The sequence below is a fragment of the Equus caballus genome, chromosome 22 (genome assembly GCF_041296265.1).
Source record: "Equus caballus isolate H_3958 breed thoroughbred chromosome 22, TB-T2T, whole genome shotgun sequence".
Taxonomy (NCBI): Eukaryota; Metazoa; Chordata; class Mammalia; order Perissodactyla; family Equidae; genus Equus; species Equus caballus.
The window spans coordinates 1,535,494-1,557,830 of record NC_091705.1 but is presented as its reverse complement, the minus strand read 5'-3'; the positions used below and the strand labels follow the sequence as shown (position 1 = coordinate 1,557,830).

General features: G+C 44.8%; 1 protein-coding gene and 1 non-coding gene across 3 annotated transcripts in view; one reads left to right on the top strand and one right to left on the bottom strand.

Annotated features, from left to right (window-relative positions):
• APMAP (adipocyte plasma membrane associated protein) overlaps positions 1 to 21,105 on the bottom strand; it is a 30,498-nt gene extending 9,393 nt beyond the window's left edge. Inside the window, exons 1-5 of one of the 2 annotated variants that reach the window (XM_023625988.2) lie at positions 20,861 to 21,105; positions 14,515 to 14,631; positions 9,052 to 9,167; positions 2,776 to 2,868; positions 862 to 978 (exon numbers count right to left, since the gene is read on the bottom strand). In XM_023625988.2, the coding sequence (XP_023481756.1) occupies positions 862 to 978; positions 2,776 to 2,868; positions 9,052 to 9,167; positions 14,515 to 14,631; positions 20,861 to 20,952 (535 nt within the window). In that variant the 5' untranslated portion in view covers positions 20,953 to 21,105. Of the gene's footprint in view, positions 1 to 861; positions 979 to 2,775; positions 2,869 to 9,051; positions 9,168 to 14,514; positions 17,777 to 20,860 lie in introns of both variants that reach the window. The other variant, XM_070247000.1, reaches the window with a different exon arrangement.
• On the top strand, positions 3,544 to 3,646 carry LOC111770069 (U6 spliceosomal RNA). The gene has a single exon (XR_002803013.1). It is a non-coding gene; the product is annotated as a U6 spliceosomal RNA (small nuclear RNA).
• Positions 21,106 to 22,337: the final 1,232 nt, after the last annotated feature.

Sequence of the window (22,337 nt, the reverse complement as noted above, 5' to 3'; positions counted from 1 at the left end):
ATGTCCTATGTCAGAAGATTCATTCCCTCTTACAGTAAAAAACAGTGTTGTCCTTTCCTTCATCTGTTAGGTGATGAGTTTTTTTAGATGAACTTCATCAAAGGCAGAATCCTTCCTCTAAGGATGAGGAACTCTTTTTTTAATGAAGACCACTGACTTTCAAAAATCTATTACGAGTCTTGAATAACAAGGAAATTTTCTATTTGTTTGCTTGAGAGAAATATAAAATGTCCCACTCATCTGCTTTTAAAGAATATGAGCAGTAGTAAATTTTTTTAAGTTGTAGAGCAAAAATTTATTGAGGGCTAAGCTCTTTCCACCTATGCCCAGCACCCCACGCCCCACCCATCATAACTAACTCCTCCACAGCCTGAATCTCCCCCACTGAAGCACACACAGCAATAATTACAACACTGGTCAAGGTGACATCATGGCTCGTCAGGGGAGAGAAATGGGAGGAGGAGCTGGAGGAAGAAAAAAATGAAGACGGAGATGAAGGGGAAGGAAAAAGGAGAAACAGAGGCAGAAAACAAACAAAGACAAAACGTAGTGAAAACACAAAAAAATAAAGACAGAAAGAGGAGGTCTAACACCCTCACAATGAGCCCTTTTGAGACCTGTGGGTAGAACACAAACACCCACAGGAGATTAAGGCACTGACCAAAGCAGCCATGAGAAAGGAGTTCTATGATGCTGATACTGGCTGGTATTGGGAGGCAATACTTACAGTACTATTCAATGAACAAGAAAATATTAGTGTCCAGTAGACTGTACTGAATGAACTCTATTGGATCCACTTGTGCACATACTGGCTAAAAGATCTGAAATTATCATAGAAGGAAACAAGATATTGTCACATACGTTTCCAGGGATTTACTTCAAATAGTCCCTTGTATGCGTCAGCCACAAAAAGGGTCCCGTTGGGCCCGGCCCGGATGCCCAGGGGTCTCCCACAAGCAGGCTCATCATCTCGGGTTTCTGGGGAAACAAATGGACAGGAAATGGTGGTTGGTCTCAGGTTCTACCCGTGCCCCACTCGGTGTCCAAACGCCTCATCCATTCCTTCCTAAATATCCACTGTGACGTAGAGAACAAAAAAGCTCATGGCATTAGAGACAGACTTGGCCCCCCGCATGCCAGCCCACTAGAACTTATGACGATTGTCCAGCATGTCCTGAGACCAACTGAGAATCTGCATCTGGACATACACACAGCAACTGGTAACCAAGGATCATGTTCACATCAGCATCCTGAGACTTAACAGTCAACTCAGGGACATCAGTAGGACCCAGGCCCCAACTCCAGAATCCCCCCAGAACCTCAGAAGTTGGGTTTAAGTCCACCAGCCTGACATGAATACTGTGCCTGTCTAGGAACATGAGAGTTTTCCCTCCTCCTGGCATAAAGGAAGAGTTACTACTTTATTCCTTAATTCTCCTGCTCTACTACCTATACTCTTTTTAAACCTGTGGCAATGCATATTTACTACAGGGTGCTTACTGCTGGGAGCTGATGCAGGGTGCTGACTGTAGGGTGCTTACTGCAGGGCATTTACTGCAGGGTGCTGACTGCAGGGCGCTTACTGCAGGGCATTTACTGCAGGGCATTTACTGCAGGGTGCTTACTGCAAGGTGCTTACTGTAGGGCACTTACTGCAAGGCATTTACTGCAGGGCGCTTACTGCAGGGCATTTACTGCAGGGTGTTTACTGCAAGGTACTTATTGCAAGGTGCTTACTGCAGGGCATTTACTGCAGGGGGCTTACTGCAGGGGCACTTATGACCAAAATACAGAGTGGAAAAAGCAGGTTAAATAACCAAACATAGAGTATGATTCCATTACATAAAACCATATGTGGATGGGAGTATCCATGAACGAAAGATATCTAAAAAGTAATTCATTTAAATGTTAGTAAGTTACAGCTGAGAAGACTCTGAGGTGATTTTTACTTTCTTCTTTGTACCTTCTTGTTGTTCACATTTCACAATGAAAGTGCATCATTTTTACAAAAACATTCTAGCTATTAAAAAATGACAGGGGCTGGCCTGGTGGCACAGTGGTTAAGTTCACACTGCTTTGCAGTACGCTGGTTCGGATCCCAGGCACAGACATATATACCACTCATCAAGCCATGCTGTTGCAGGCATCCCACATATAAAGTAGAGGACAATGGCCACAGATGTTAGCTCAGGGCCAGTCTTCCTCAGCAAAAAGAGAAGGACTGGTGGCAGATGTTAGCTCAGGGCCAATCTTCCTCAAAAAGAAAAAAAAAAAAAAAGACAATTAATAAGTCTGTGGGCTACCAGTTTTTAAACAGTGAGATTCTTCTACTCTAGTTTTCTAAAATCTGAGTGACTTAAGAGCATCGTTGCTTTGAATGACACTGCTGAGATTCCTGAGAAGCCAATGCAGAAATCACATTTAAGCATCCAAGTAATGACAAAGCCACTGCTTTTCTACAGCAGCACCCTGACAACACGTCCTCTGCAACGGTAAGGGGTGGGGTCCATGAAGCAACTAGCAGGCGCCACGGCCATTACCTAACTGGGAAACTGTGCCTGCAAGGTGACAATCAGGCACCCTGAGGTCCAGGGACCACACAGCAAATGAAGAATTCGTAACACCCAAGTCAGGCTCTATCTGCCAAGTGGTCAGGGGCTCTTTTTCTCCAAGGGGGAACCTGACCTCAAGGGAAATGAAGTTCCACATGGCCATTCACCACCTTTATGAATGACTGGAAGAGACAAACATCAGGGGGGACTGTCACTGACTTACTGCATGGGCCCGAACCAAACCGGGCGATGGTCTCTACTTCACCATTTTCAAGTTTTACAACACGGCCATCCATGGTACCAGTAAACATCACATCTGTTTAAAAAAATAAAAAGGAATAACAGTGTTACTTGGTTAGTCTAAGAACTATGACCATACCACCTTCTTCTATAACAGAAGTGGCTTGTGTTTTTATCTCTAGAGAGGAAATGGCAGTTCTGAAGATGAAGAAGTGATGCCTGAGAACAAAAAGTCCTTAAATCATGCAGCATTTAAACTACGGGGGCCCAGTCAATCAGTGTGTGGGCCTGAACCTGACACTGCAGCAAGGATGCAGCAGATACCTGTTAGCAATAAAAACTGTGAAGATTTTCTACTCTGAAAACAGCATGAGGGGCCGGCCCCGTGGCCAAGCGGTTGGGTTTGCATGCTCTGCTTCGGCGGCCCAGGGTTTTGCTGGTTTGGATCCTGGTCGCAGACATGGCACCACTCATCAGGCCACACTGAGGCGGCAACCCACATGCCACAACTAGAAGGACCCACATCCCAAAATAAACAACTGTACCAGGGAAGTTTGGGGAGAAAAAGGAAAAAATAAAATCTTTAAAAACAAACAAAAAGAAGAGCATGGACTCTCGGGCGGACACTCAGCACTCAGGGGCACACATCAGTGTCTCCCTTACGTCAGTGTCCACTGCTGGTGCTGATCATATCCACCTAAAAGGGAAGAACTGCTAGGAAGGCCCTCAGGATAAAACTAGAACATGTTATGTGCTCACTTCAGCAGCACACATACTAGAATGGGAACAATGCAGAGACAAGCATGACCCTGCACAGGGATGACGTGCACATTTGTGAAATCTTCCATATCTTTAAAATGTATATTACAAACTCTAGGGCAACCACTAAAAAATTTTTAAAAAGTATAACTCATATGCTAAGAGAGAAAATGGAATCATACAAAATGCTCAATTGAAACTACAAAAGTCAGAGCAGAAGACAAAATTAGGAACAAAAAAAAGCAAATGAACAGAAAACAGTAATAAATATGGTAGATGGTATCCAACTATATCAATTATCACTTTAAACATCAATGGCCCAAATACACCAATAAAATGACAGAGACTGTCAGAGTGGATCAAAAACAACAAAACTCAACTATAGCTTGTCTAAAAGAAACCCACTTTAAATATAAAGACACATATAGATTAAAAATAAAGGGATGGAGAAAGATTATACCACGTTAACACTTAACAAAAGAAAGCTAGAGCAGCTATATTAATCTCAAACAGAGCCAACTTCAGAGCAAGGAACATTATTAGGGATAAAGAAGATAACGATAAAGGGTCAATTCTTAAAAAGACATAGCAATCCTTAACATGTCTGTGCCTAATAACAAATCGTCAAAATACGTGAGGCAAAACTGATAGAACTGAAAGGAAAAAGAGAAAAATCCACTATCAGAGTAGGAGACTTCAGCATACCCCTATCAGAAATGGACAGGTCTGGCAGATAGAAAATCAGTAAAGACAGAGTTGAACTCAATAACACCATCGGTCAACTGGATATAATTGATATCTATCAACTATTTCATTCAAACACAGCAGAATATATATTCTTCTCAAGCTCACATGGAACATTGACCACGAGAGACCACATTCTGGGCCATAAAACACACCTGAACAAATTTAAAAGAACAGAAATCATAGAATGTCTGCTCTCAGACCACAATGAAATTAAACTAAAAGTCAATCACAGAAAGACAGCTAGAAATACCAAAATACTTGGAGATTAAACAACACACACTTCTAAATAACACACTGTTCAAAGAACAAATCTCAAGAGAAATTTAAAAACATTTTGAATTAAATGAAAATGGAAATACAACTTAGCAAAATTTGTGGTATGCAGCTAAAGCAGTGCTTACAGAGAAATTAAAGATCTAAAATCAACCATCTAAGCTTCCATCTTAGGAAACCAGAAAATGAAGAGTAAAATTAAACCCAAGGTAAGCAGAAGAAAGAAATAATAAAATTAGAGCAGATATCAATGAAATTGAAAACAGGAAATCAATAGAGAAAATCAGTAACTCCAAAAGCTGGTTCTTTGAAAAGATCAATGAAATTAATAATCCTCTAGCCAGGCTAACTAAGACAAGAAAAGAGAATACAGAAAATTACCAATATCAGAAATAAAAGAGGGAACATCAGTACAGACCCCACAGACATTAAAAGAATAATAAAGGAATATTATGAACAACTCTATGTCCACAAATTTGATAATCTAGATGAAATGTACCAATTCCTTGAAAGACACAATCTGCCAAAGCTCACACAAGAAGAAATAGACAATTTGAATAGGCCTGTATCTATTGAAGAAATAAATCACCAATTAATAAACTTCCAAAACAGAAAGCACCAGGCTGAGTTTGGTTCACTGATAAATTCTACCAAACATTTAAGGAAGCAATGATACCAATAACCTACAATCTTTTGCAGAAGATAGAAGCAGAAGGAATACTTTCTAACTCATTCTATGAAGTCAACATTATCCTAATAACAAAATCAGACAAAGTCATTACAAGAAAACTACAGACCAATATCTCTCATGAAGAAAGATGCAAAAATCCTCAACAAAATATTAGCAAACCAAATCCAACATTGTAGAAAAAGAATTATACACCTCATCAAGTGGGATTTATCCCGGGTATGCAAGGCTAGTTCAGCATTTGAAAATCAATTAAGTAATCCACAATAGCAACAGGCTAAAGAAAAATCACATGATCATATCAATAGATACAGAAAAAGCATTTGACAAAATCTAATACCCATTCGTGATTAAAAAAAAAAAAAAAAACTCAGTAAACTAAGAATAGAGGGGAATTTCCTCAACTTGATAAAGAATATCTACCCAAAAAACCTTATAGTTAACATCATACTTAATGGCGACAAACTAGAAGCTTTCCCACTAAGATCAGGAATAAAGGAAGGATGTCCCCTCTCATCACTCCTTTATAATACTGTACTGGAAGTCCTAGATAATGCATTAAGACAAGAAAAGGAAATAAAAGGTATCCTGATTGGGAGGGAAGAAATCAAACTGTCTTTGTTCACAGATGACATGATTGTCTATATAGAAAATCCCAAAGAATCAACAACAACAAAAAACTCCTGGAACTAATGAGTGATTATGGCATGGTTGCAAGATACAAGAACAACAGACAAAAGTCAACCACTTTCCTATATATCAGCAAGGAACAAGTGAAATTTGAAACTAAAAACAGAATACCACTTACACTAGCATCCAAAAGAATGAATGAAATATTTAGGTCTAAATATAACAAAATATGTATAAGATCTATATAAGGAAAACTTTACAAAGCTCTGATGAAAGAAATCAAAGGACCAAACAAATGGAGAGATAGTCCATGTTCAGGGATAGGAAGATTCAATATTGTCAAGGGGTCAGTTCTTCCCAACTTGATTTATAGATTCAAAGCGATCCCAATCAAAATCCCAGCAAGTTATTTTGTAGATATCTGCAAAGTGATTCTAATGTTTATATGAAGAAGCAAAAGATCCAGGACAGCCAACACAATACTGAAAAGGACAAAGCTGGAGGACTGACAGTACTAGACTTTAAGACTTACTATAAAGCTACAGTAATCAAGACAACGTGGTAATAGCAAAAGAACAGACAAACAGATGGCTGCAACAGAACAGAGTCCAGCAGAAGACTCACATAAATATGTTCAAACAATCTTTGACAAAGGAGCAAAAGCAATACAATAGAGCAAAGATAGTCTTTTCCACAAATAGTGCTGGAACAACTGGACATCCATATGCAAAAAATGAATCCAGACACAGACCTTACACCCTTCACAAAAATTAACTCAAAAACCACACACCTAAATATAAAGAGCAAAACTATAAAACTCCTAGAAGATAACAGAGGAGAAAATTTAGGTGACTTTGGGTGTGGTGGTGATTTTTTAGATACACCATCAAAGACATGATCCATGACGAAATAACTAATAAGCTGTACTTCGTTAAAACTAAAAACTTCTGGGCCAGCCCTGGTGGCCTAGGGTTAAGTTCAGCACACTCCACCTTAGCGGCCCAGGTTCAGTTCCCGGGCATGGACCTACACTGCTCATCTGTCAGTGGCCATGCTGTGGTGGTGGCTCAGACACAAAAAAAGAGGAAGACTGGCAACAGACGTTAGCCCAGGGCGAATCTTCCTCAGCAAAATAAACAGAAAAGAAAAAAACTAAAAACTTGTGCTCTGTGAAAGACTGTCAAGAGAATGAAAAGATAAGCCACAGACTTGGAGAAAAGATTTGCAAAAGATACATCCGATAAAGGACTGTTATCCAAAATATACAAAAAACTCAATCCTTAACAGTAAGAAAATGAACAATCCAATTTAAAAAATGGCCAAAAAGACTTAAAAAGACACCTCACCACAAGAAGATATAGAGAAGGCAAACAAGCATAGAAAAAGATGCTCAACATCATATGTCATTAAGGAAATGCAAATTAAAACAAGGAAATAACACTACACACCTATTAGAATAGCCAAAAATCTAAAACACCGACAACACCAAATGCTGGTAAGGATGCGGAGTAACAGGAACTCTCATTCATTGCTGGGGGGAATGCAAAATGGTACAGCCACTTGGAAGACAGTTTGGAGGCTTCTTACAAAACTAAACATACTCTTACCATACAATCCAGCAATTGTGCTCCTTGGTACCTACACAAATGAGTTGAAAATAAAAGTCTACACAAAAACTGAAAAGACATGGCGGACCTTAAATGCATATTACAAGTGACAAAAGCCAATCTGAGAAGACTACACACTGTGATTCCAACCATACGACATTTTAGAAAAGACAAAGCTATGGAGGCAGTGAAAGATCAGCAGTTGCCAGGGACGGGGCAGGGAGGGATGACCAGACGGGCACAGAGGGTTTCTAAGGCAGTGAGACAACTCTGTATGACACTATGATGGTGGATACAGTCACTGCACATGTGCCCAAACCCCAGCACCCTCCTGAGGCTCGTGCCTCCTGTCAGTCACAGGCCAGCTGTCCCCCACAACAACTTCTAAATGAGGCAGAAGCAGCAGGGCCCTGGAGGCCTTTCTGTGGTTCACCCCCACAGGGCAGTAACCAGAGAAGTCCCTACTATGCCTACCCAGAAATGTCACCAAGATAATAACTAGCTCCAAAGAGAAAAAGGGGAGACGTGGTAACAGAACACAATGAGATGTCAGGCCAAGCGGAAAGGAAAAAGAAAGGAAAGCATTCTCTTTGAGAGATTAACCAAAAAAAGATGACTTTAACTCGCCGAAGGTCCAGTTTTAAATACTAATATTTGATTTTTCACCAAAAAACAAAATTTGTGAAATTTATTAATAAACGTCAATGTCTTCTTAAGAGAAATACAAAGTTCTATTATGAAGTACCTACACCAGCCAAACAAAGAAACAATTGCATAAACGCACCAGTCCTTAGGTCGGGCATTGGGCAGCAGGGCTGGGAAAGCGAAGCTGGTCAACACCACCAGAGGGCCGGCCCTGACCTGCCCTCTTCAAGATAAAACAGAAGTCCGCTGGATACACGTGTCCACAACCACTCCCCAGAAAACATACTGTACCGTGGAACGACGATCGGTGTGCTGAGGAAAACCGTTCAGAAGTCCTCACACCATTTTAAGTCCAGCAACCTTTTCATTAACTGTATCTTTTGATTCCTAAGCTTAATTCTCATTCTAACAAACAGAAAATGCCTTGCTCCAGGTAAGCAGAGACTCCAGAATTAGAACTAGACCCAATTCTAGTTCTCAGGTTTGGGAAACTGTGAAGCAGACAGTTACCCTTAATGTACCCACCAAAGTGAACTTTAAAAAAAACAAAGAACAGTGGAAATATCGAGAATCATTCCTATTCTTTTCAAAAGTGAAATCTATACAGACTGCCAAGTAATACTTACCTGACTTTGATAAACGAACCAAACACCAATGTCTGCATTTGTCCTTTTTCCTTTCATTTTAATGGGTCCAACACTTTGAGGAGAATAAAGTGCTCCACAGACATGAACTCAAAATTGCCCCGACTAAAGTGGCCTGCAGCTTGGAGAGAGCGACAAGCAGAAGCACCCACAGCTAAGAATGATGGCCAGGGTTCCCCCACCAGGAGCAGGGGGCCAGTACGGCTGCTCCCACGGAATCTGCCACCCCATAACAGACAGCCTTGCAGTCCCAGAGGCTTACTTACCCCCAATATTTGCTATGGACTCTGGTCCAGTCAGTTGATTTTCAAATAGTCTTTCTGCCTGTCGTAACTTGGTATTTGGTTGCAGAACACCAAGCCAGAGAGGAGGTTCTTTGAAGCTGTAAAATAATGCAATCATAAGGATTTTCCTACTAAAAATACATGAAGAAAGTGTTTCCTGAGGACCTACAAGGATGTACATGTATAACTCCCCCTTCTTTGATAAAGAAGGCACATTATAAAACATCCTTAGATGCCAGAAACACAAATATCAAGAAAAAAACTTTCCAGGATATCAGGAAAGGTCATAGCACAAAACAAAAATGAAAATATAATATGGCTAATGCAAGAAACCTGGCAATCGCCTGCCACCTGAGAGCACCCCGGGGCCTCTGCCAACTGAGTCCCTCATCAGCCATCCAATGCCTCACGCTCATGGCAAGTTAGACCTCCACACACCCTCTGATTCACACCCCCTGGTGTTTACCTTCCCAGTGGCTGCCCAGCCATTAAAGTCCAACTAAGATGGAGGGGAGCCATGTCACCATTTCACAGCTGACAAGAGATTTTCACATATTCAGACATACAGGGTAACTATTCGAGTTCAAAACTGATTCAGCTTAAACTAAAAAGCCTGATTTAGGGCCTATCAGACATACATTGCACATCTGCTTAACCATTAAATAAGGTACTCTCTTAAGAATGCATTCTTCCCCTCATAGCCCTACTGGTAATGCCCAGATTAGCCCCTTCCCCAAAGTCAGGGTCATGTGGACCTACTAATTTGCAACTGAGTACCTCTTTCAAGTACTGATGCAAATGCATCCTGGGTGCGTTTAACATATGTTCTTTGTTCTGAAAAGATTTAAGACTGTACTGAAATCCATGCTTCTCTGGAACGCCTTCTAAGGCCTTCCTGGGTTATAATTCTCACTCTGGCTCATAATAAACTCACCCCAATTCTGATTTATAGGTTGGTTATGGATTATTTGTATCAATACAGACTTGCTTCCTGCTTCAAGGAGAAGAAAGAAGAAACTAGAGGTGACTATCCTGGGACTGGTGCCACGGCCTCACCGTACAGCACAGGCGCACTGTGCCTCCCAGCTGTCACTCAGTGCTCATCCTGGCTTCCCTCTGAAGCCAGCCTCCACTGGGCCCTGGATCCCTCCCCTCACACAGAAACAGCTCCAGGAACTCTTCCCTCTCCATGGGTCCTTCCCACTCACAGGTAAATACGCTGTTTCTCCCAGTCCACCAGCAAATCGTGCTAATGCCACCTTCAAAAGACACCTCACCAAACGTCTTCTCCCCATGTCCTTGCTATCACCCTGCTCCAGGCCACCATCTTCTCTTCCCTGCTTCCTCCCTTGTCCTCTACAGTCTTTTCTCAATCCAGCAGCCCATGTGAGCCTTGTGAAATACACTCAGGCCATGGCATTTGTCTCTCAAAGACCTGCAACGGCCCCCTCTCACCCAGAGCCAGCCCTTGCAGTGGCTCTTGGCCCTACACAGTCTGGCCCATCACCTCTCTCGCCTGTCTCTGCCTTATTCACTGAGCCTCCACTCCCACCCCTCCCTGCTGGTTCAGCACGAGGCATCTCCCATCTAAGTCCTCGAACTGCTGTATCCTCCACCCTCACCTTCCCAGTGAGGCCTGCTCCGACCACCCAATGGAATAACCAACACCACCCCCAAAAGCCAGAGCTCCTACCCCACCCACCCTCTTTTGTCCGTAGGACTTTTCAGCTTCTCACATCTCTGTTATGTTCATTGTTTATCTGTCCCCTCTAAACACACAGTCCATGAGACCAGGGATTTGTGTCTGGTTTTCACTGCTGTATCCCAAACACCTGGCACACAGGAGGCTCCCGATGAACACTGTGGAAGGGAAGGGGTGGGGTGATATCTCCCAACTCCCTCCTCACCTTGCCCTCCAGCCAGGCAGTTTCCTAGCCAGCTCCCCAGAGTAAGAGTGGGAGAACCGAGGGGGTGCAGTTGAGGATGTGGAATGATGGAAAAGCTCTCTGCCTTGCCACCCTCGCCCTGCCCAGCAAAGCACTTCCCTCCTTGCCACCCTCTCTGAGTCAGCAAGACAGCCCCTGAATTAAATTCCCCTCCTTAACTCTCTACCCTGCCTCCTAATCATGGTTTTCTACCTGCTTAAAAAAACACTCTTGGCTTAACTAGAAGTTTTATTTGCAAAGGAGGAGAGCAGGACTGCAACCTGCATGCTTTTGTGAAAAGAGCCTGGGCTATGGAGATGGACACACCTGGGTTCAAATTCTGACCCTGGGAAGGTCACACTTCCCAAGGTACCTACATGTGAAGATACAACAACATAGACAAGCACATAGAGTGTGGGGAGAGAGGACGGCACACCTGTACTCAGCCACCTCCTCCCACCCAGTCCTTAGACCCTGCCTGATTCCCTACACACAGGAAGTCCTGAAGAAACTTTTGTAGTCAAACTAATGGGTATATCAAGCACTGTCCCTGCACACAAAGAGCCTGCGTACCATCTCAATAAAGAGACAAGATGACAACTCAGGAGAAAATGCAAAGGCCGGGCAAGAAAGGGCCCCCACTGATTCAGCTGGGCAGCAGAAGCAGCAAGCAAGAGCCACTCCAGGAACCCCAAATAGCACTCCACGGCCACCAGGCCCGGCAGACTCCTGTCAAAGCCAGTGAACTCCTGTTGCCTCTTATCAACTCCTGTTAACTCATATTAATTCCACTAACTCCATGTGTCCTGAAATGCATCCTGAAAGTCGTGGTCAACATCCTCCAGAAATCAGGATGTCACATATGTGTCTTTGACAGCCCTCCAACCTTCCAAACAAGGAAAAGAAGGTCTCTTTGCACAGCAGGTTTTTGGCAAAGCCCTGTAGCTTCCCAGTAACTTTGCTCCCCGGAACTGAAACTATCTGCATAATAATCCACTTTGTAAGTGTTTCCACCCCTCTGTCTCCTGCCACACTCCTGGTGTGTCTGTTCTCTCTGATTTCTCAGTTTCCTAAGCGTGGTCTAAGCTCTCACAGGAGGTCACTCAGCGCCCTGGAGACAGACTCCCCTCTTCCCCAAATCCACCAGCTGACCTCCCGCTCTGCCAGTTAGCCTGATCCTGTTTACCATTTCGCCCCACCTCTGCGTTGACCGAGATGACTGAGGCAGAGCAGAAGCCGGGAGCTCTGCTTTCTGTCCTCCTCAATACTGTACCACTTGCCCCAGACATGGGTTTCCCGCTTCCTTGCTCTTTTTGTTCTGAACAGAGTTTTAAAGAAGCCCTTCCTGCTGCTATCACAGCATTTTCCCCAAAACTCAGTTTATTTCTGTTCTTACACTTTCTGCCAGTCCTCTGCTTTTGGTTCTGCATTTTGGGGGCCCATGCTTCCAATTTTTAAGCAAGTCATTCCCTAAAACTGAGTCCACGGGAGAGATCCCAGTCAGCCACGCTAGCTTCTCTGGGTTTCTCCTTCCGTCCTCATTGGGCTCATCTACTCCACAGACAGAACTCACTTCGTACAACTTCAACTCCTTACTGGGCCATATTTCCCTTCAATTTCTGGTCAGGAGTACACACTCATCTTTCCTCTGAATTTCTTCACCACTCTTCCCAACATAAATTCACCTTTACTGAGATCAAAGGTCTTCAGTCACTGAAGCTCCATCCGTCCCCCGCCAACCCAACAGTTTGACCTTCACCTTCTCTCTCTGCTTTCCTCCTCTTTTCCAAGGCTAGCTCCTCAGCCCAGGCTTTCATCTCCAGCTGTGGAGAGTTCACACCCACCTCGTCAACTGGATTATCCAGAAAGGCCCAGGCCAGTTTCTATTTGAGATGGGCTGAGCTGCATCCTTCTATACGTCAAGAGGAGTTAGCAAGAGGCCACTCCCCTCAACGTGTCCTGGGAGCCCCCCTGGAGAGGACAGGCAGTATGTCCTTAGGTGCAGTTCAGGCAGAAAGACACATGCTAGGGCACACTGGCACACCAGGAGCTACACAGCCAACACTGTCGTGAGTGCAGAGCACACAGGCTTCACCGACTCTCAATCTACACTGAGCTAATCCTGTGCTTACAGCACCCTATATCTTTAGTCATTCTAAATCCAAAAACACAAAGGTGACTCTTGTACACATATGTCAATCTAAGATCAGAAGTGTCTTCTTTGTATCAACCATAGGAGGTGCTGAATACACTTTCAGTGAATTGAATCCAATATAAAGCCTTAATTTTTATTTACAAAACACTATTATTCAGTTGTGTATGCTATATTTACTCTATAATGAGACATGGTTCTTATCCGAAGTTTTTAAAGCCTAACTCTCTTAAAATAAACTTCATGGGGCTGGCCCTGTGGCTCAGTGGTTAAGTTCACATGATCTGCTTTGATGGCCCAGGGTTTCGCCGGTTTGGATCCTGGGCACAAACACGGCACTGCTCATCAGGCCATGCTGTGGTGGCATCCAACATGCCACAACCAGAAGGACCTGCAACTATGTACTGGGGGGATTTGGGGAGAAAAAGTAGAAGGGGAAAAAAAAGATTGGCAATAGTTGTTAGCTCAGCTGCCAATCTTTAAAAATAAATAAATAAACTTCAGATAGCTTCACCCACCCTGGGCAGTTTCAAGAGGAAAAGGGAACTTACTGAACCAGACTGCACAACCTTCCTGCACCAGCTTGACAATGTCATAAATCACACCAATAAGAGCCTGGCTCTATATTACTAGTATTACAAACATGAATACATTTCATGGCACCTCTAGGTATGTACTCTTTCTTTCAATTTATAATAGACTGCATTACTCATAGATTCCCACTGATAAATGGTAACTTGACAAAAATAGAACACTAATTTTCTTAAATCTGTTACTTAGAAAATTTAAACAACGTAACTTAAACTTAAGCTTCATTTGTGTGTGCTTTTGCCACTTCAAATGAATTCAGGTTAATTATCTCTAATACTTAAATTTCTCTTTTCGGGTTTTTTCTGATTTTTATTTTAGGTTTGTACAGTTTTGTTTTTGAAGCAATACCATGGACCACCATACATATTTTCTGTGTAACATCTCATACCACATAAAACACAGGCACTACACAAATCACAAATCTCTGTTTCTCATAGTTACTTACCTTTCAGACCAGATTGGTTTAAATATGCTAGAAATTATTTCAGTCTATTATATATATATTTTTTATTTTTATTTATTTTTTTTTTGCTGAGGAAGATTCACTCTGAGCTAATATCCACTGCTAATCTTCCTCTTTTTTGTATGTGAGCCACCACCACAGTATGGCCACTGACAGACAAAGTGACAGCCAAGTAGTATAGGTCTGCACCCAGGAACCAAACCAGGCCATGGAAGCAGAGCACGCTGAATTTAACCACTAGGCCAGAGGGGCAGGCCCATCAGCCTATCATATTGTGTTGAGCAACCACTCCCAAGCATTCTGGGGCAGCTCACCTGAGAGGCTGTGGATCTATGGGAGAATCCAGCAGCATCATGGCTCCAAGCAGGGGAACAGTGAGGGAAACAGCCAGCATCAAGAAGGTCACTCGGAAAACTCTGCCGCTAAAAGAGCTGCCAGAAAGAAGGTACAGAGGTCATCAGCAGAGGCTCAGAAGGGGATGAGCTCGGCTAGTCTGGAAGCCCCTCCAGCATACAGCCTCTTACCCAGTTTCCCCACCACGAGGCTGCCAACTTTTGTGGCTTCTGATTAAACTGCAGCACTGTTTGCTAGCATTGGCAAACACACCTTTGTTCTTTTTTTAAAATCTTCCAGCTGAGTGGAATACTCTTATCAGTTGTTTTCCAGACAGTATGTTAGGCTGTATCTGGACTCCTCTAGCAGAGTTTTAAAGGGGCTCAAACTCAAAGAATGGATGAACACAAAAAGTAACAAGAGAAAGAGATGCCCTGAGGAAAAGAAGACACAATCATCTACAGACAAGACAGGTGTTCCCCAAAAGCCCCTATTTCCTAGTACATACATTCAAGGCAGCAACACTCAGTTCTGTGTGCCCCTAAGATCTCAGGTTTTGAGGATGAAAGAGACAGAGACAAATTCATGGAGCCAATGGAAGCAGAAGTGGGGTGGTGCTGTAACAATATGTAAAAATGTAGAAGCAGCTTTGGAATCAGCTGTGGGTGGAGGATGGAAGAATTTTGAGGAGCAGGATCGAAAAAGTCTAGATTTCCTTGAACAGGCTGTTAGTAGAAACATGGATGTTAAAGGCTCTGCTAGCGAGGGCTCAGAATGAAGTGAGGAGCACGGCAGAGAAAACATATATCATCTTAGAAAATATCTAAATTGTCAGGAAGAGACTGTTAGCAGAATTATGGACATTGAGGGCGCTGTTGGTGAAGGCTGAGAAGGATGTCAGGAACAAGTTATTAGATACTGGAGGAAAGCATATCCTTGATATATGGTGGCAGAAAGCTTGGCTGAATTGTGTCCTGCAGTGACGTGGAAAGCAGAACTTGTAAAGGATGAACCAGGACATTCAGCTGAGAACATTTCCCAGCAGAGCTGAAGGTGTGGCCTGGTTTCTCCTTGCTACTTTCTCCTCCAGACAGAGCAGGACAGGCATAGGGGATAGTGCTAACCATTTCTTTTTTCCTTTGACATTTCCCCTTTGCTATTGAGAATCCTAATCTGTGATTATTTTCCTTCTAATAACCTTCCAAAAACAAATTTTGTCCCTAACTTCCTTTTCATAAGAGTTAAAAACCCACCCCCAGCCAGGTAAAATGCCAAGTTGTCAGTCTCCACCCTTTTTGCTAGCTGGGAAAGGAGGTGGTCCAGGTCCCAAAGACTGGGCTAGGAGAGGCCAAGAGAGCCAAGCTCCTGGAAGAGGAGAGGCGACCGCAAAGGGAAATATCAGGCCAACCCCTACCTCCCAGCCCTGTCTCCAAATACCAGGGCCACACAGCTTTCTTCTAATGTGACTGACTTATGCTGGTCAAGGGTACAAGAACACAGAGTATGAAAATGCATATATGGCACTGATGAGCTATGAACCTGACACGACAGCAGGCTAGTGCAACCCGAGGGTTCTGCAGCAGGGAAAGGGGTAAGGACCATGAAAAGAGTAATGATAAAAGCAGTGAAAACAGGAACCTGCCAGGCAATGTGCTTTACGTGGGTAACTAAGCAGAACTATGTATCTCTCTGCTTTACAAACGACAGCAGAGAAGGGCACAGGTGGCTTGCCCCAAGCCCACCGCCAGAACTGGAAGACATGATTGAGGGCCAGGTCTGACCCAAGGCCTGCAGTCACTATTAGCAATGCTCCCTGCCAAGGACAAGAGGACAGGGAGGGGATGCCCAAACCTAGAGACCTCAGAGTTGGGGTTTGAAACACTGTCTGCAAAGCTAACGGTAATATGTCTATTCTGGACATTTCATATAAAAAGAATCACACAATATATGACCTTTTGTAAGTGGTTTCTCTCTCTCAGCATAATGTTTTGAGGTTCACCCAAGCCGCGGTGCGTATCAACAATTCTTTGCTTTTACAGCTCAATAACATTCCATCGCAAGTCTATACCACAATCAGTCTATCCACTCATCCACTAATGAACGTTTGGGTGGAAAGGGGAAATGGGGAGCGATTACTTTCAGTTATAAGGTGTCTTCATGGGGTGATGAAAAAGTTTTGAAACTAGAGAACTAGCGGTCACCCAACACTAAATATCACTGTACACTCTGAGGTGGTTAACTTTATGTTACATGAATTTCACCTCAAAAAAAAAGTTAGTGATGAAAATGTTCTAAATTTAGATTGTGGTGATTGGTGCAAAACTCAGTGAACACACTAAAGACCACTGAATTGGACGTTTTAAATGGGTGAATTTTATGGTATGTGAATTATACCTCAATAAAGGTGTTAAAAAAGAATACACGCTTTAACGGGCTGTTTAACTCTAAGTCCCCATTTCCAAACCTTGACCACAGAGGTGGAGTGACCACATCAGGGAGGTCATGGCAGAGCGAGTGAGGGGAAGCTGCTAGAACAGCTCAGGGGCGGGGACAGATCCCACACAGTCCCGAGGGCCGAGGAAGTACCCGCCAGCACGCACAGGGGACATCCACCAACGCCAGAACATCGAGCACTGCCATAATTCTTTTACTCAGGGAACCTCGGCTGCTCAGGTCATCCCACACAATGTGTTCTGGGAAACATGCTTTGCCCTTGCTCACGGTGACTGAGCCCAGTTCTGCCCTCGGGAGCAGCAAACCCTCGAGTTCCCTGACAGCTCTCCCTAGAACTGATGCCTGCCGTCACACCGCCTCGGGTCTCTCTTCTCCGGGTGAAGCATCCCCGTCCTGCGGGAGCTTCTGAGTTGGCGTGGCCTGCAGAACATTATCTCCTGGTTGTTTCAGAGTTTGTCAAAGTCCCCCACAAAATGTGGTGCCCAGAACTCAAAGCAAAGCTCTAGCCTAAACCATAAGCTATCATTCCACAAAATGGCTTTATTCTCCAAAACTGAAAAATAAGGGGATTTCACATAAAAATCTGGGTTTCCAGCTTCACTTCAAAAAGTGGGAGATCTGGCCCTATAAAACCCAAAGCTGCAGGGCAGCTGCACAGCAGTATCCACTCTTCACAGGGGCGTGCACTCTCCTCTTCTCCTCAGTGCCCACACTTGCTGCAGACCCAGCCACACCAGGCTGGTGTGAGAACCAATGTGACTGATGCACGTGCAGTTCTGAGACCAGGGCCTGGAACACAAGAAAGGCACTCAGCAAATGGCAGCGAGCAGGACTGCAGCTCCCCTGAAGGCACATGAGTCTATGACTGTCAGGGGGAACAGAGTGCCTTGGGTGGGAGTGCTCTGGGCACTGCACTTACTTTAGCCCAAAGTTCATTAACTCTTTGGCAGACCCATCTCACAGCTGGTTCCAGAAAACTCACAGTCAACTACAACTCTGCCTTTCCTCCATGTCTGCCCCTGCCTCTGCACATTTGCCTGATCTTAACTTAAACAAAGCACACTCCATTTAGCCTTATCCATCTTCACTGACAAAGTGCCACACCTTCCCATCGTACTCTCCTTCCCAGTCTGTGCTGACGCATCCAGAAAGGCTGGAAACTTCCTTCCCAGGTGCCGTCAGGGGAATCAACTTGTTTGCCCCAATCTCTTGGAAGAGCCCCAAGCAATGCTCACCTCCTTGAGGACATCTGCACCCTGAAATTTCTTACAGCCTCTGAGGGCAAGAGAGCAATCATGGTGATGCAACAGGATTTGACAGTCACTGTTAGCTCAGCCTGATTTCAAAATCCTATCCTATCATTTCACCAGCCTAATCTCAAGGGGGTTCTCTAACCCCTTCTGCACACAGGACACAAGGGCCTCAAGTCACGGACTGAAGTCCTGACCAATAGATTCCATGAGATTAAAAAGAAACTGTGATTTTCATGGAAAACCTGTTAGCCCCAAATCCACATGGGACAAGAACCTCAGGTGTCAAGGTATTCCCTGGAACCTAAGAAAGTCAAACAACAACAAACACAGTTTTTTTAAGTGACTGCACCTTGAATTTGTTCATTTTCACATGCCTTGAAACTGAAGCATTTGGGGAAATAGATGCCAAATAATAATAATCCTAGACTGCAGATGTCTTCATTTTAGCATTGAAAATAAACAACAAACAAGTTAAAAGAGGTATTTGAAAACATACACCCCGGGGAAAAGCTAAGAAAAAAACTCCGGATTCCTGACTCCTCATGACTTCATGAACTTACGACGGCCCCATCCGTTCCTCCACACTGCCTTTCGTACTCTTCAGTCTTAAAAAGGAAAAAGGAAAATGGACTGAGTAGAGATTTTTTAACTAGTCTAATATCTTTTAGAAGTAGACTGAAAAAGCAGCTGTCAAATTTTTGCTGTATTTGCTCTTCACTCCTAAACAGATGGATATTAGTAACAGCTCTTCTCTCTTCCCAGACAGAATTATATTCCAAAAAAAGGAATCACTTCAGCATTACAATCATTCTGTCAATAAAGTTTCTAAAGCACTTGTGGAAACTGATGCCAAATGATAATAGTTATAACCTTGCTCTGGTATGTTAAAAGTGCTTAGCTCATCTACGTTCCACACTGAATAAAAGGATTTAATGACCAAATTCCCCATTATAGCTCAAACACAGAAATTCAACAGCTTTGGCATAAAACCTTATTTCCAAAGCATAATTTTAAAAATATGGTGCTCCATCATTGTTCAGCCACCAATTCTACCCTTCTTCATTCATTTTCAAGTCTCTCTTGCCTCCATTACTCTGTAACTATATAAACCCCTTCACCCACATAGACCTCATCGACCTCATCAGTAAAACAGAGCTAACACCACCTTTCGTGCCAAGAGCCAGGAGACCAATCAAGGTATCACTAGGTGCCCCTGCCACTAAAATCTGTTGTCCCACTTCTGTTCTGTTAACGGAACAATAGCTCTTTCAAGGTTCTCTTTAGCCTGCAGCACATGTTGTGTATTCTACAGTTGTCACGTTTCTACTTCCTTCCGATTCCTTTACTTCACCCACAATTACACAATGCTTTCCTGTCTTATGGGGAACCCTCAACTTTTAAGATAACCAAGAAGGTAATTAGATGAACTACTAGAAATGACCACAAAAGAAATGAAAAAGAGGAGAATCGCATGAGAAAACTAAGAAAAAACAACTCTAGAGTTATAATAATAAATGTAGAATGGGAAGTGGGTGACAAGACCTCACTTTAAAAGACATCACTTCAGATTATATAGAAAAGAGATCAAACAAATAAGAGAAAGAGGGAAACAGGAAAGTAAGAACAATGTTCATGGACAGGGAAGTCAAACTATCTTAAACACATGAAAGACACACTAAGAAAGATCAGCAGCAGAGGACGACTGTGGAACATTCAATTTGCAGTGCCATTAAGTCGGAAATCCCCACAGAGAAACTGAAAAACAATTTAATTAACTGTACGCCTCTGCCCTGGGGCCAGGAGTGTCCGAGGAGCCGCTGAGAGTTGGGCCCGTCCAACAAGTGCCCTCAGGTACTGTACACCCAGGTCTTCAAATGACCGCATCTCCTGACAAACGCAGGGCCAGGGGCACTTTCATGCTTCATATAAAAGCTCATGCAGCAATGCCTTGTTTTCAGGGTTTCTGCAGCAGAGCACGGCCAGTCCTGGCATGTCCATCCCTAAAGGCTCCTCAGTCATCAGCAGATGATGACTTCCCAACATCCACAGTGAAAGGGTAACCAACTTGTCTCGGTTTGCCCAGGGTTAGCGCTGAAAGCCCCACGTCCTTGCAAACCCCTGAGCCCAGGGCAAAGCAGTGATGGTTGGTCACCCTAGTCCGCACTACATACGGAGCATATTCCCGCCCGTCCACTGGCCCCGGGGTCAAATATTACCACAAGATGCTTTCGGATCTCCCTTCAGGAAAAGAAGAGCGGGGGGCGGGGATGCGCAGGGCCGTGGCCAGGAGGCTGCCCCCGGGATAAGGTGAGCCAAAAGGACAGCACGGAGGGGAAGGGGGAGCAAAGGACCAGAGGGGAAGCACCGCTCTGGAAGGTGGGCGGGAGTGAGGGGAAGGAGGGGGCGCGGGCGGCGCGAGGCGGCCGGGGGACCCGAGGGCCTGGGAAGCAGGCTGCAATAACGCCCGGAGGGCCCGGCAGGTGCAGGGCCCGGCAGGTGCCCCCGCTGGTGGGAGCGTTTCCTCCGCGGTAAGAGGAGCTGTGCCCGCGGCCGGGACCGCCGCCGTCGGGGCTAGGAGGGCGCCCGCCGCTCGCGGCCCAGGGCTGCGGGCTCTGCCTACCTGCCGTCCTTGGCCGCTGGGGCCCGGCCATCGTCCGTGACCACCTGCGGCCGCAGAGGCCGGCGCTGCCGTAGCCCGTCCGCCTCGCTCATGGCGCGGGCGCCACTGCCGCCCACCGTCCACCAGCAGCCAACCGCCCGACGGGAGCAGCGCTGGCTCCGAACTGGCCGCGCGCAGAGCCGGCCCCGCCTCCCAGCCGCCAGCACCTCCTCGGCTGCGCACGGAAGTGACGTGATCCGGCCCCGCCCCTTCCGGCCGCTGGGCGGGCGGGCCCCGGACGTTGCCTCCCTGCTCTGCCCGGGCGGCTGGAGTCGGCGTGGGGCTCGGGACCGAGCCGAACGAGCGGCGAGGCGTCTGGTGCCCGCAGTGCGCCCCGCAGCGGCGCCCCCGGCCCTCCGCTCCCCGCTGCCCCGCCAGGCTGCGTCGCCCGGCGCGCGGGACCGAGCTGTGGGTTCGTGTCCCAGAGAGGAGGGCGCGGTGACGGAGCCCCCGGTTCCTGCGGGCAGCGGGGAAGCAACGAGCTCCTGTGCTTGGAGGCGGGGAGTGCAGTCACCCCCGCCTGAGAGTTATCTGACTTTTCCAAACCGATCCGGTTAAGGGGGAAACTTAGGCTAGACAGTGTTGTCCTTTTGGTTAGGGCCGGATGTTGAGTATGAAATATTTGTGTTAAACAGACATTTGATAAAGTTTATGAAAGGGTAACCCTTAGCAGTAAAGGCCGGGGTGTAAATAGAAACTATCATTAATTACGATAGATAAAGTCCAAGAAAGCATGAAGCAGTCATCAGTTCGTTCTTTGACAGGATTTTAGTGCCCCAGGTGTACTTCCAGGTGCTGGGAGATGATGGTGAGCAAAAACCACAGACAGTCTCCCTCACTTAGGGTAGTTAAACTAATGATGGAGTCGACTTTAAGCAGATCATTGTGAAAGTAAATGTAAAGTTTTAAATGCACTAAATGCATCTGACACATGAAGGATCTGAAAGATGAGTAGGGTTTGGAGAAGAAACAGGAGGATTTCCAGGCAGAAGAAACTAAGTCCTGTTACTTTGCATCATCTCTCAAAAGGCATCTTCAAAATGCGGTATATTAAGAACTGATATTCTTATTGCGCCTGAAGGCTTTCCTGATGCAAACGTGCCAGTACCCTTCTCCGTGCTAGATGGCACTAGAGTCACATGTGACTGTCCCATAAGACAAGATGAAGAACCAGTAGGAGGGAGGTGAAGAGTTCTTATGTAAATCCACTTCTGCAGGGGTCCTAGGTTGTAATTCAGGCCTTGGTAACATTTCACTTCATTCCCTGTCTAATACAACCAGTCTGTATGGGATGGTTTTAACAGTACTGTGTGATTGGCCCCTTCCTACTTCTCTGAATTATCCCTGTATCCCATGTTTCAGACACTCAGGATTGCTTGCTGTTTCTAATTCTATGACTTTCTCCCTTTGTCTGTATTGTTCCTTCTTCCTCTGATAT